The 14,494-nt window shown below is 35.8% G+C and overlaps 1 protein-coding gene across 6 annotated transcripts in view; it reads right to left on the bottom strand.

Moving 5' to 3' along the window:
* Positions 1–1,183: 1,183 nt before the first annotated feature.
* Positions 1,184–14,494, bottom strand: part of LOC138336989 (N-fatty-acyl-amino acid synthase/hydrolase PM20D1.2-like) — a 101,410-nt gene continuing 88,099 nt past the window's right edge. For 2 of the 6 annotated variants that reach the window (XM_069286651.1, XM_069286648.1), the window contains exon 2: positions 1,184–4,255. In XM_069286651.1, the coding sequence (XP_069142752.1) occupies positions 2,936–4,165 (1,230 nt within the window). In that variant the 5' untranslated portion in view covers positions 4,166–4,255 and the 3' untranslated portion in view covers positions 1,184–2,935. Of the gene's footprint in view, positions 4,256–10,042; positions 10,344–10,385; positions 10,776–14,494 lie in introns of those variants that run through there. The other 4 variants (XM_069286649.1, XM_069286652.1, XM_069286650.1 and 1 more) reach the window with 4 other exon arrangements.

The following is a 14,494-nucleotide window of genomic DNA, read 5'->3' as shown; positions in this document are numbered from 1 at the left end:
TACTTCTCCTATAAAACATCCGATATTTATTATATGAGACTTAGCTGATGATTTATAATTTGCCCTCGGCGATAAATGACAGTGCTGAAATTTCATAATCGAAAACATGTTATGGAAGTGCTAAATGCTGAATTGTTAGGTTCAACTCAGTGTTATGTAGTTAGACTCTTGCCCTTGTCATTGAAATAAAATGCCAAAGAAACTCAATAATACATCAAACCTGATCACAATACACTGATAACGGGCAAAGCAGTCGTCCCACTCTCAATGCTGAGGGCAAAGCAGGAAAAGGAACCATCGCTTCAATCAGGGGACAGGGTCTTCTTCACAGATTCGAACATTAAATTAAATGCCAAACGTAAGGCGGTAGGATGACGAGGATATTTAAGAAGAAGAGTTTGTAACATATAACTTTCTACTTTCACTACTACCACAGTACATGTCTTCTATCTAACTGTGTAAAGAAGCTTGTGAATCGAACAACTGACATCAAATCTCTTTCTTTTCTATTTGAGGTTTTCCTCAAAGTTAAAGTACTTCGTGAAATAGAAAGTATATGTTTTGAAAAGCTTACGAATGTTTATGAAACGTGGTAGAATATGACACAAGACTGTCAAAATAACCAAATATAGACCATGTAAAACCGAACTTCTAATGCATGATGTCGTTGTAGTAATCCGGAGTGAAATCGACTGAAAACTTCGAGCGTCAAAACAGGTAGGTTTAATGTGTAAACCGTAAAAAACGAGAAAATATTTACATTCATTTCTCCATCGACTTCGTGAATCTATTCATTTTCTATATTTAAGGTCTTATAAAATGTTTAAACTATTGATATTTTATAAGCTAAAACATCAATTCTTTGGTGTATTTGAACATAACTAAGATGATAGAAAGCGTGTATGGATCAGGCCTAACCTTAGGTACTACTGTTAAGTCGTAGATTGTTGTGCTGCATGTTAAGAGTTCGGTATATATTTCTGTCACAAAATAGCCATGACATTAAATCTAATAGTGCCTATAGCATCTACAAGGAGCGTTTGTTTGTATCAATGTAATTATGTTCCAGTACACCAAGAAGTGATAGAAATATGGATACTACCTTAACGTTATTGATTTGATGGTAGTCAGCGGATGAAAACATTTTACTACACCCGCTAATTAATTAACACAAACAAGTATATGATATATATATTTACTCTTTATTTTTCATTTTAAATGATTTTTTGCCATTATCAATATGATATTTAATATATAATCAAGCAATAAACACATGCGATAAATTTAATATGGCATAATATCATTACAACAAATAATCACAATAACTTCTACTTAAATAAACCATTTGGATTATATATAGGATTCATAAACATCGACACACAATTAAATTCAACAACTTTCAATATCTAGATGTGCAGACATACAACCCAATCCACCTCTCCTCTTACTCAAAGAACACGAACATTTCTAAACAGAGACGATTATCTTGGAATTTTGTGTTTTAATGTTACAGAGTTATCTGCAATTGCGGATAGGTATTAATTGTGACGTCATGTATTTGCGAGCGTAACGTCATAGTTATTGACGTCACAATCAATACCTACCCGCAAGGGAACTAACTCTGTAATATACGAAGACGGAATACTGTAAACTAACTTATTTTCACGGCGACTTAATCTCACTTTTCATGCTTAATTTAATTTTCATTTAAATAATTGCGCGATTTCGAATGATATGGGACTCCAAATCGTATGCTTGAAATATGATCGCGGTGACTTATTTTCGCAATGCGGAGTTTTAAGATCCCGAAACGACGTGGGTGAAGTACAATTTACCGACGATTAGTCCCACCATCCAGTGATTATGACTTGATCATTTGACGTGAGTTTCGTGAAGGTGGGTCTAATCGACCGTAAATTGTACTTTAACCACATCGTTTGGGGATCTCAAAAACCCCGTACTGCGATTGCCCGCGAAATACGTCAACGAGAAAGTGTTAGCATAGAGTATATTCTCACAGCCTCACATCTTCCTCACTGTTGAATGCAAACATATATGGGTCAAAGTTTGGCATCACTGGCAAGTCTGATATGAACGTGTCATATTACAGTATATGTAATCGAATTTAAATTGATTTAAATGCGATGCTTATTCACTTCCATCGGGAACCATAAAACAATATTAGAGTTAATTATTGCCAATCTTGAAACAATGTTTGTTATTTGCATGTTTCTACAGTAACGTCATTCAGATTACAACTAAGATAATTTAAGAACCTGTCTGCTAGGTTTGAATCCCGAGTCCAAAAGGGGAAAACGTCACACATTACCTGTTATTGAACTTACAAAATAATTATTTCAAAATACCACTGGACAAGAGGAAATAGAGAAGATATAACTTTGTACGATAAATATGTATTTTGAATACGTTCATTGTGAATTGCAAACAAACTCGCTCATCCATACACATTTTCTAACGATCATCGGTCCAACAAATTCATTAGGCACTACATTATACTGTCATCCATACAGTTTTTGTACATGCATTAACATATATGACAACAACTAATTTGAAAGGGTGATGATATATGACACTTTGTCCAAAAGATCTATTTTCTTTTATATCAGTTTAGCCAATACAATATGATCGGCTATCGTCGGATTTCACTTTCCATCGAAACATTCTTTGCTTTCATGCGTCATCAGTATTGTGCTTAAAAACGTTGTATCTTCAGATGCACATGCAAGAACTTGTTAACTTCAGAGCACCATCGTTTTTCTCTAAGCGTTCGAATTTGATTAAACGATTTGGCTTTGTAATACATTTGTATGTTGAAACAAAATTTGATTGTTGTTTTTTTCAGGGTTTTTCTTCAAACCTGAAACAGATTATGTTTTAAGACTAGTGAATTTGGTTCCGCTGACAATGGACTTGTTCAGCAGATGGTGTCTTTGGTCATGCACGACGTCTTGCGTGCGCTATTGCTGCCCACCTGATCTGCTGAGTGTACTGTATGCCCATTTTGCCGCCTGGTATTATAGCGTTTCAGACAGTACCGAATACAGAATGTACGTTTGAACGTATTCCAGAATTTTTCGCTGAACCAACAGTATAGGATGAAGTTGATTGCAGATTTAAGCGCCAACATAAGTATAGTGGCATCCGCCACGATTTTCATGGTGAGTGAGCCAAGAATGGTCGGAGAGGTATATTTGTGAATGTTCCTGTACGCCATCGTAATCACATAAGGGGACTGACAGACGAAAAACACAAAGATAATGCTGATCAACATCATCGTGATCTTGAGCTGTTCACTACTCACCGCATTCTGCATGTTACTGTCTGTTCCTAGATGATATCGTAGATATTTCGTGGACTTACGGATTTCTATAATTAGTCTGATATTGAGGAAAAGTAAAGCTATAAAGGGGAGTATAGCACAAATAATACAATCAACAACCCATGCATAGGATATCTTGTAAGTTAAATTCTGTCCAAGTTGTGTAAGAACCATGTGCCGAAATTCCGGAGCGCCAGGGCATGGGGTCACAGTTTTTATTTCCTGCTCGAAGAAATTTGGAACACGGCAGTAAAAAGAGAAGACAAATATGACAACGATGATGATACGAGCCCTACGCACTGTACATATTGAAATGGCTCTCAGGGGATGGCATATAGCTATGTAACGTTCAATGGCAAGCATAACTGTCAACCAAACCGAAGCCAGTAGGAATGTGTGCAGAAATATTTGAGCGTAAGTGAAGTATATATCAAACACATGAAACTGGTAATAACCTTCGATACGATACTCCAGGAACTTTGTCGATAGTATGACAAGAAATCCCAGGTCTGCGATAGACAGTGAGATTAGATAACAGTTTGTGGACGTGCACATGTTCTTCCGACTCAGAACCAGAACGGTGAGGATGATACCGACGATGCCGCTGATGCAGATAATCGGTAACAGAATCTTAAAGAGAAGGTTGTAGCTTGGTCGGTTCTCAAGCATGGACGCCGATGATTCATTTTTAGGATCAGGTGCATACATGCACGGTAGCTCGTCATAATCGTACTGCCAATATTCATCGTAGTAGAAGGAGTTGTTCATCGTCAGGTTCAAAGTGCTGTTGAACAGGGCGTCTAAACTCAAACGATCGATCTCCATGGCTGGACCGTGGTGTTATTTGCTGCAGATTATTAAGTTTCCCCACTCTAAAGAGGAGTACCTTGCCACGCCAACATCTTCAGGTGAAACCTGCAATTACAGATGACTAAAATTAGTTTAGTGGATAAATGGATACATTAAATCTTTGACAAATCAGGAACAAGGCCGAATTATCACATTTTACGAAACATTTTGAAACTCGTGCATATCTGAGAGAAAGGTAAATGTATTTTACGAAGGAGAACGGGATGGAGTTAGGCTTAGTGTAACAAAGACGCGATTAAATAGATAGGATAAATACAAGTGTACGTAGAGACTCACGACACATTGATGTGTGATTCGCGTCTAAGAGCAGTATAATAAAGAAAAAACGAATTAACTACATTAATTAATCAAATTAAATTGAGTATTGTAGTGAAACTGGTGGTTTAACAAACACATCTCAATGTTCTGGGAAGAAACATCTTTGTCCTGGTATCAACGCCAAAAAACGAATGCATACCACAGCACGGATAAAACACAGCAGGGATATTGTAGCTATATCTTAATTTTTTTCACAAATTAACGAAATGATATTTTATGACCAGCTATTACCGGGACTGTGATAAGTAATGGGAGGAGCCCGAGTCTGCCACGGACTATCAAGGATAAGTGATCCCACATGCAATTGCATGTATGGGGCTAACAGCTAGCACATGCCGCCATTGATATGTAATCAAAACGAAATTATGATTTCAGCTGTGACAGATAAACCCATCATCTACCGCGTGCTGAAGTAAATGAATAGATTCTAAGACTGATGTGTTCCAGCTTTGTAATATGCAGGCATTTTACACTTTAATGCACGTATTTATCAGTGAAAAGCCTGTCCTAAAGTCAGATACCAAAAGGATGTTAAGATAGCACAGCACTGGAGGGGGCTTATCCATATGTATGGAAATAGATTATATACTATAAAGAATGGTTTGGTTCGTGAGGGTGTGGTTGTAGGAACAAAATCATGTAGTGTTGGTGGTTATGCAAATAAAGTACCTCTTCATCCGAAATCAATCCGCTTTAAATTACTACATCAGCTCTCACTTTATCTGCAGACTACTAAATGAGCAATTTCAGCGAAACTTAAAATAAACTAGTTCGTGCCAAATTTGGAATGTCCTAAAAGAAAAAGTGGCATCACTATACATTACATTAATAGCAATAGAAATGAAAACATGATGGGCATTGGTTTCAAATTGCCATTAATATAGATAGTGTTACCTCCCTTATTCCACAGGCAGTATGCTATAAGATTGAAAGTGATGATACAACATATTTCTCGGAAACATTTATCATAAACATTATACTCTATCTCATCCCTAGTATGCATGGAGTACATTAGGCGAACATGCCAGGCCTGTATCTCAATTCTATTGTTTTATCATTACATTATGTATGTACAGAACTGTACTTGCAATTGCCGCCTGCATTCCTCAGCCACCATCAGCAATAATAATGCTTAATCCGTTTCTAGTATCTTAAGAACAACGAACTGTTGATTATCAACCGATATAACAATACATGGGGTTAAATAAGACCCTCTGTTCTCGTACCATCGATAACTACAATTCATAATCAAATGCCGAAGGACATGACAATTTTTAACCTTCAACGTCTCTTCCAATGTTTCTTTATCTATCAAAAATACTGCCGATAATCTCCAGAGTCTAGACCATTCACATTCATTCTAAGAATCGCTTTCATATTATTTCCGTACTGTAATGTCTATATACTAGTCCCATCCCACACCAATAACCGATCTCAGTATGACAATTTTGACTCGGAGGGAGATATTGTAATGAACACTAAGGATTTTGATATCTTTCTAACAATATCCTTGAAAATTCTGATGTCTCATTGGAACAAAAGGCAATCATAGTGCCCTTATCAACTGTGATACACTCCATATTCACTCTCACAACCCAGCAAAACTTCCGTCATGCCGTGTCTTTCTTCTATTCTGTCTAACATCGCCACTGCTGTCTGCAAGAGCACCTTACCTCTTTATCATCATTTAACAATTGTCTGACCATTATCGTAATCATCCACTCTTTCTTGATGGCACTTTCCAAAATCACTCGCACACTAAATACATAGCAAGATTTACACAATGCCGGCTATATCAAGCCTGATAATTAATAATCGTGCATCCTTTCACTGGTGAATAGCGACAATCTTTTTTTTTCATTTCCACATCATTTTAAAGATTTGTAGTTTTCCATTTAAATTCTAGAACATGCATTATTTGTCTCCAGATTTTTTCTTAACTATTTTTAAATGTAAAAATCACTATTTCGTTCCTTGCATGTTGTAGGTTTATTTATTAGCAATAACGGAAATTTGACTCTGACAGCGATACATATTAAGTCATATATACAAGATCCATAATATCACTAAATAACCAGGTATATGACAAATGAATTCTATGAAGCAAACAAAATAGAAGTATGTAAAACTATATCGTATCCTATTTATTTTCTAATATTATGTCTGTCAAGACAAGGAAATGTGTCCAATTTTCAAAAACAAGTGAAAGTTGTTATTTCTCGTTCATAAAATTCAAAAAACATATCGCCTTCGCAGTGGGACAGACAATAGTTCATTATCTAGCCTTGAAATCGTGACAAAATAATAGATATATAACAATACCAATGTGATACATTACTCTCCAGACAAGAAAAACTGTTAACATTTCTGAGAATGAAAATTGATATTACTCAATATCTCAAAGAAATGTTTCTCCATAAAATTGATATAGCCAACAAATCTAAAGACATAGCATTACCAAATCGACACCTTTCACAAGAACTTTCCTTCCAAAGAGATGCGTAAAACATTTCCAAAGATGAAAATTGGTTTTACTCCGTTACATGATATATGAACCTCTACCTCCGGTTGATTGTCTCATCTATCAAAATGAGACAAACAACCGTCCATTCTCTAGCCTTGAACAACGAGACAAAAACTGATATAACAATATCAAAGCTACATCTTATGAAAATGAAAGTTGATATTACCTCTGTCAATTCGAAGGTTTCAACAACGAGACAAATTCGTGAATATGAATTTGACACCTTACACAAATATTGATGGTAGAGGTTCACAGCCCACCTAACCCCTTGAATGTCTGGGGCCATCCCGGATGTCTTCCACACAATAAGTCTGTTTACTAACACCTCGTGGTGATACCTTCATCGACAGGACACAATGGAGACGCCATTATCGAGAAGACTTTATGATCTCTGAGAGAAACATTTCACCCATCCCCAATAACATCAATCAATGTTTGTCACAGCCAGCATGTATAAATCAACTTTTGACCATATAATTAGTTTCTGGTAAAGCAGTAAGAATCACCAATGTAAAAGTTTTTATAGCAACATCTTCAGTAGCATAAGACTTCCTGGTAGAACATTATTGATGGAGTATGTAAAATAAACAAGAGACGCCATTAAGCTTGTGATCGATTTGTCTTTAATCACAGTTTTTATCACATTTTTTTTAAACAGAACTATTTATCTTGTTGAAATATCATAAATATAGTATTTAGTGGTTACAAAAAGGCAGCCTTTCAACACCATTGGAAAGCTTTGAAAAAGCGTGACAATTTTTTTTATTTTTTTCATTCAAAAGACTTCAATTTCAAATTCCATTCCGGAAAATTTTTAAACTTATACCTATGACAATTGGTACAATTTTATTTCCATTCATTATTTGCCTGTTCAACAGTGTCAATCGGCATTTATATAATAATATTTACCGCCAAAATGTATTCTGAATTTTCGTTTGACTTCCGATTAATACCGTTTGCTACCTCTTTAAGGCCTCCAAGTTTTCTTAATAAATTGCTCACTCTCGTTTTCCATACTCCAAATTTAATCGATAGAATATGAACGTTTTCTACATGTACCACTTAACCTTTGAAGCATAATAATAAAAACTTCAAACTCTCTATTCATGGCATACTGTATACCCTGGTACTTCCTAATATTTGCAGGGTTTCAATTTTGCTATATCGTGAAATTTAATACCTCGCGAAATTTATTAAAATCGTGATTTCCAGTATTAGAGATGGTTGTAAGATCGACGCTTTAACAGGATATCAAATAATTTGCGAAAATAAATCCCCACAAATAAGTCCAAAACAACACCCACAGAATTTAAACAACTATACAGTACTATAATCTAAGAATGCATATTTTGGCTATCTTTTAATTTACTACACAAAAGTTCTCAGAAATAAAATTCCCTAAATTCTTCATTCCAAATTTGAAACACAAAACCAGCTTAGAATTGTCTAAATATAGGGTAGAAACTATATTGATATTTCAATAAAACAAGGCTGTATGGTGAAAGCAATTATATCTCTGAATAAAATCAGTAAATAAGCTATTGTCTATATGACACATTCTATCTTTACATAGTATGCAGCAAAGGTTTTACAAAAGGTTTTAATTTAATTTCCATAACATAATAATTCATAGCTTTTCTAGTACTGTATTGTATCATCGTTTGTGGTAAATAAATTGCTGTTACTTGCACTCTTATTAATTAGTGAGATGGATAGCTACCAAACTAAGGAACAAAACGTTAATTCATTCAACCCTGAAATGTCATAATGAACTGTTCTCAGTCCTTGATTTAGAAGAGTCTAAATGCGTCTTCAGGGGTAGTGAATCAGATAAGTAAAGAAAATCCTCCAATTCTGATTTTTAAACAATAGAACATTTTCCCATAAAGCCAATCTCATCAACATTTAATACTTAACTTAAAGGAAACTTCAATTTTTTTGTAAAAAGAATATAGAGGTAAAAATAACATCTTAATCTCCTTAATTTGTGTAATACGTTCCTTCCTAATGATAATATGAAGGAATCTCATTAAATCTCTTAACTTGTGACAACCTTATTGAAAACTATTTACATATACATTTCAAACAGGAATTGACTGTGACATTTACAATTTCCTATCTGGCCACATCACCTACAGACAACATTTTGAAATTTCAAGGGACACATTGACTCCTTCATACATAAAAATGATTCTTCAAATATGTATGTTTTGCAAAATATTTTCTGTACTCCACATGTGCCTGCGTCACACAATGAAAAAGGCCCCCATAACTCCTAATAATGAATGATTTCTGTCCTTGATGATACGAGTGAAAATAAGGGTATGTATTTTAATCAGATGGTTTTCTGATAATGAGGTAAATCTTCAGTTTTATATGAAGTATTTTATCGGTCAACTCATTCACCCATGCAATTTCTCAATGGACTGGTCTAGTCTTTGATTCAGAAGAGCTCAGATGTGTCTTCAGGGGTGATTCAGGTAAGAAAACCTGAATTTACTGCTAGAGCATAGCTTGCATAAATATTTCCAAATAATTGGGGTTATAAGTTTAGCGAATTCTTTCTCTAAAGTGCATTGATTACAAATTCGTTCTATACCTTGATGAGCAGTGAATACTGTATTAAAACATCTTAATGTAATGTATACTTTGTGAGATAAACGTTCTGTATGTGCAATGTATATGAGGATATCGGAATCCCGACATGAATTTCCAAGAATGAATATGTCTAATACTTCAAACTAATAGAAATTGATTTATGCACACCACATAAAAGAATGCAGATAATTAGTAAAACATACTTATAGCAGTACACTAAGGAAATAGTCAATTAAAATTTGCATTCTCGTTATACAGTAAATGAGGTGACAAATTAATTTTTACACACGGTAATGCAGTGCTTTTTACAACAACTTGGGCCCGATTGACTTAACATCAACATGACATTAACTGGTATTAATAGACAAATAGGTAATATGTTAAATTATAACCTTCGAATTAAAAAACGTTATCGGCTTTCCGTCCAGATGTGTGTTCTGCCTTATCGCACCCTGACCTGCACAGAAACACTTCAATTTTGTTGACCTAATTAGAGCATTATAAACATGATGTTGGGTAATACGTACATTAAGTACTTGCACTTTTAGATAAATATAGCCTCTCATTTTCCACAAATTAAGCACTTAACATTTAATGTGACATTTATTTTGTGACCATTTCAAACCATTTCATGGGCCATTTTGAAATTTGGCTTGATGATTTCTGTCACTGCAAACTAGGAGAGATAATTTAATCCTTTCCTTCAATAATCCAGAATTATTAGACTGTGCATACTCTTCCTTAAGGCAACACTTTACCCCCTCTTCTTGCAGCTACGTATGTTCCTTATTCCTGGGCCAACATTATATCATCACTTGTTCCCACATCTTATGTCAGAACTTGGCTCTGTAAATCCCAGCTATAAGCTTATCTATCTACATTCAGTGACACTTTGGCCCTTTCTTGATGCTCTCATCTATACTTCATGTAGCTCTTTCCTGACCAAAACCACGAATCAGTATTCCCCCTTCTTCCTAAAGATTCCATCTCACATCCAGTGACTATGTCACAACCATCCCCTAGCTCCTTAGGTCCAATCTTAACTCCCTAAACTCCCATCAATTGTAACCCTCTCATCGATGCTTCATGTAGCTCTTTCCTGAACAAAACCATGAATGAGTATTTTCCGGTCTTCCTAAAGCTTTCATCTCACATCCAGTGACTTCCAGCTATACCTTATTTGACATAATAAGCAGAAAACTTCAGCCTATACCCACTGAATGACTCCCAGGTACTGTATTTAACATAGTGAGCACCCAGGCCTTTAAAAATTGATAACAATAGACTGCTAAATGGGATCAAAATTTGAATTGAAGGTAAGTTAAGTTGAAGCCTCAAAAATGGGAAGGTTGGGGGAGTCATAAAGAACTGTGGAATGGAGGGTAGCTTATAGGGGTGGATGGGTTTATTGAATTAACACTACGGTTACCCCCTTTTCAAGTGTTTTTTCCCTTCGGCCAATCCTGAGTCACCACTTGCTTGATCATTTACCCCCGCCTCTGTGATAAACAGTAAACTGTTCCTTCCTAGATCCTCTCAGTTTGTGGTTTGTACTATAATTGCAGGCCTGTTGAAGCCACGTGCATTTTGATAAAAGATAATGCCTGGCCATTACAAAGGTTTGATGTTTACTACAAAAATGAACTTAGTAGAAAAAATATCAAAAAACTTATTTTTAGGTGCAGTAATATCTTAGCTAATCAAGATTGTGGTAAAGGTTGGGCATTAAAGTACAATAAATTGAAACATAGAGAAGGTTTTGGGTAAAGTACGGAATATATAGTAACAGATTTGGTAGGCTGATAGGTAGGAGAGACCAGGTAGTACCGTATTTACTGTAATTAGCACATACCCATTTTATCATCAATCTCAAAGAAGTTGCTTATTTCAATAAAAGAACTTGAATTTTGGAAAGATAGAATTGTTCATTTTAAAAAAAGTCAATACTATAGACCTAAGTGTGATACGATCGAGACAACATCCATATTTTTGAGTCTTAAAACTTTAACAATGTTTTCTTCAAATATTGACATCCATAATTAAGAATTAATGTATTCCTAGAAATGTTTTAACCAACTTTATTCAACATATAGAATTTAATTTCAAACATTAAAGTAAGCAAAAAAATGTATACATTTGGAATATATTTGTTTTCCTCATGGTCTGTAGCCTCGACAGAATAGCTAAGATGGGTATATTTATAGGGGAAGGGGTACGCATTATGATAAATCTGGTAATATAAACAGGAAGGATGCTTTAAACATATCAGCTAACACACCTTAAAGAGACAATTCAGTGAGGCTAAGTCTGTTACATAACCACGAAGTAAAATATGACATAAATGTATTGCTCTACATTCCTTATGAAACATATGACAAGAAATAGTGACAAATTTCACAACATTGTAAAGTAGTTTGATAAATACCATTGGAATTCAAAATCAATGATTAATGCGATTAAGCAGGTACAACATGTAGGCTGTACCCATACCCGAGTAAAAGTCACGCACGTTAAACAAATGCAATACATAACCACTGAGGAGTTGATGAAATTATTTTTAGACAAGGACATGCATCTAATAATGTTAACACACTACTGTAAGACCGATTTGAGCAGTTCTAGACAAACATTTCTTTACTATACTGGCAAGGGTCAGGGTTCGGCATACAAGACTATGTGTAATGGTGATTGAACATTTCACATACATTTGACTATAGTGGGCTTTTCTGACATATCACAGTAAAACAACTAATCTAATTCCCATTAGAACTGGTTTGTTACCGAAATATGTGCGAGTTTTATTGTACTCTTAGACTGAATTGTCACTTTAATTACTAGGTTGATATAGAATATTTCCCTAGGTGATAGGTTTGGTTTACATATCCTTTGATTATATAAATAACCAGGTTTGTTTCTGTGTGTGAGAGCTAGAATCAGGTAGGTGTGAGATTAGGTGATATCAACAAGAGGCCCAGAGGGCCTGTATCGCTCACCTGGTTTTTTGTTAGTAATTATCACAAGACTCTGACAATTAGAAAAATAAGCAAAATTGACACCCAAAGTTTAATTTTGAATCACAACCATACAATGATGCTATTGATACCATACAAATATGCTATCCAATACATAGGTTCAGAGACAAAGTAATTTATATGAAAGTAGTAGCCTAATTGACCTTTTTGACCTCGCATCTATTGCCGTCTAAGGCCCAGGGGGTCAGCCCTATCATTTGTACAATTTCAAATCCCAATCCTATAAGGATGCTACCATTGCATTATAAGTGCTCTTCCATTCTTAGTTGCAGAGAAGAAGTCGTTTATATGGAAATAGCTAAATTAACCCCTTTTGACCCCACCCTTCAGGCCCCCGGGGGGTCAGCCCCATCATTTGCAAAATTTTGAATCCAAACCCTATAAGGATGTAACCATTGCATTATGAGCGTAATCCCATTTTAAGTTGCAGAGAAAAAGTCATTTATATGGAAATTGACCACTTTTGACCCCGCCCCTCAGGCCCCCGGGGGTCAGCCCTATCATTTGCATAATTTGGAATCCCCACCCTATAAGGATGCTACCATTGCATTATGGGTGCTATACCATGCTTAGTTGCAGAGAAGAAGTCATTTATATGGAAAAAGCCAAATTGACCCCTTTTGGTCACCCCTATCATTTGCACAATTTTGAATCCCCACACTATAAGGATGCTACCACTGTATTATGGGTGCTAGGGTCATGCAGCCCCATCATTTGCACAATTTGGAATCCCCACCCTATAAGGATGCTACCATTGCATTATGGGTGCTATACCATGCTTAGTTGCAGAGAAGAAGTCATTTATATGGAAAAAGCCAAATTGACCCCTTTTGACCCCGCCCCTCAAGCCCCCAGGGGGTCAGCCCTATCATTTGCACAATTTTGAATCCCCACCCTATAAGGATGCTACCATTGCATTATGGGTGCTATCCCATGCTTGGTTTCAGAGAAGAAGTCGTTTATATGGAAATAGCCAAATTGACCCCTTTTGACCCCGCCCCTCAGGCCCCCCAGGGATCAGCCCCATCATTTGTACAATTTTGCACAATTTTGAATCCCCACCCTATAAGGATGCTACCATTGCATTATGGGTGCTATCCCATACTTGGTTTCAGAGAAGAAGTCGTTTATATGGAAATAGCCAAATTGACCCCTTTTGGCCCCGCCCCTCAGGCCCCCGGGGTATCAGCCCCATCATTTGTACAATTTTCAGTAAGTAGCCCATAAGGATGCTACCAGTCAAATTTTGTTGAAATCCGACCAGCGGTTATGGAGAAGAAGTCGATTGTTGACGGATGACGGACGCTGTGGTATCCCATAAGCTCACCTCGGTCCTTCAGACCAGGTGAGCTAATAATGTCTACCATACATTGTGTCTCTGCCAAAAAAACAGCATACAGAATCATGACTTTAATTTCAATGATTAAGGGTGTATTACTTCGGCAAAATCCAATTTCACGTATTTCTCAACTTAAAATCTCCACAGCAATACATTATAAAAGTTCCTTGTTTCCCTATTGAGAATTTTAAAGAGTTTCCTTAAGAAAAGGAATGCTTATGAAAGTGGGGCAAAAACTAATGAAAATGTCAACATTTATTTTAATTGACTGTTTCTGCATGAAATCAATCTAGGACCTCTTGAATAACACTCATCCTATCATTGAAAATAATATTTTAGAAAGATTACATAATTTTTCTAAATACGTGTAGCTGTCAAAGGACTTCATAAATTATACTCCATGGATATATAACCATCATCTCACAGAAAATCTTAGAATATTGCAAAGAAATGGCTTTGTTACCGAAAGACTC

This window comes from Argopecten irradians, chromosome 12 (assembly GCF_041381155.1).
Source record: "Argopecten irradians isolate NY chromosome 12, Ai_NY, whole genome shotgun sequence".
Taxonomy (NCBI): Eukaryota; Metazoa; Mollusca; class Bivalvia; order Pectinida; family Pectinidae; genus Argopecten; species Argopecten irradians.
This window is presented reverse-complemented; position numbering and strand designations above follow the sequence as displayed.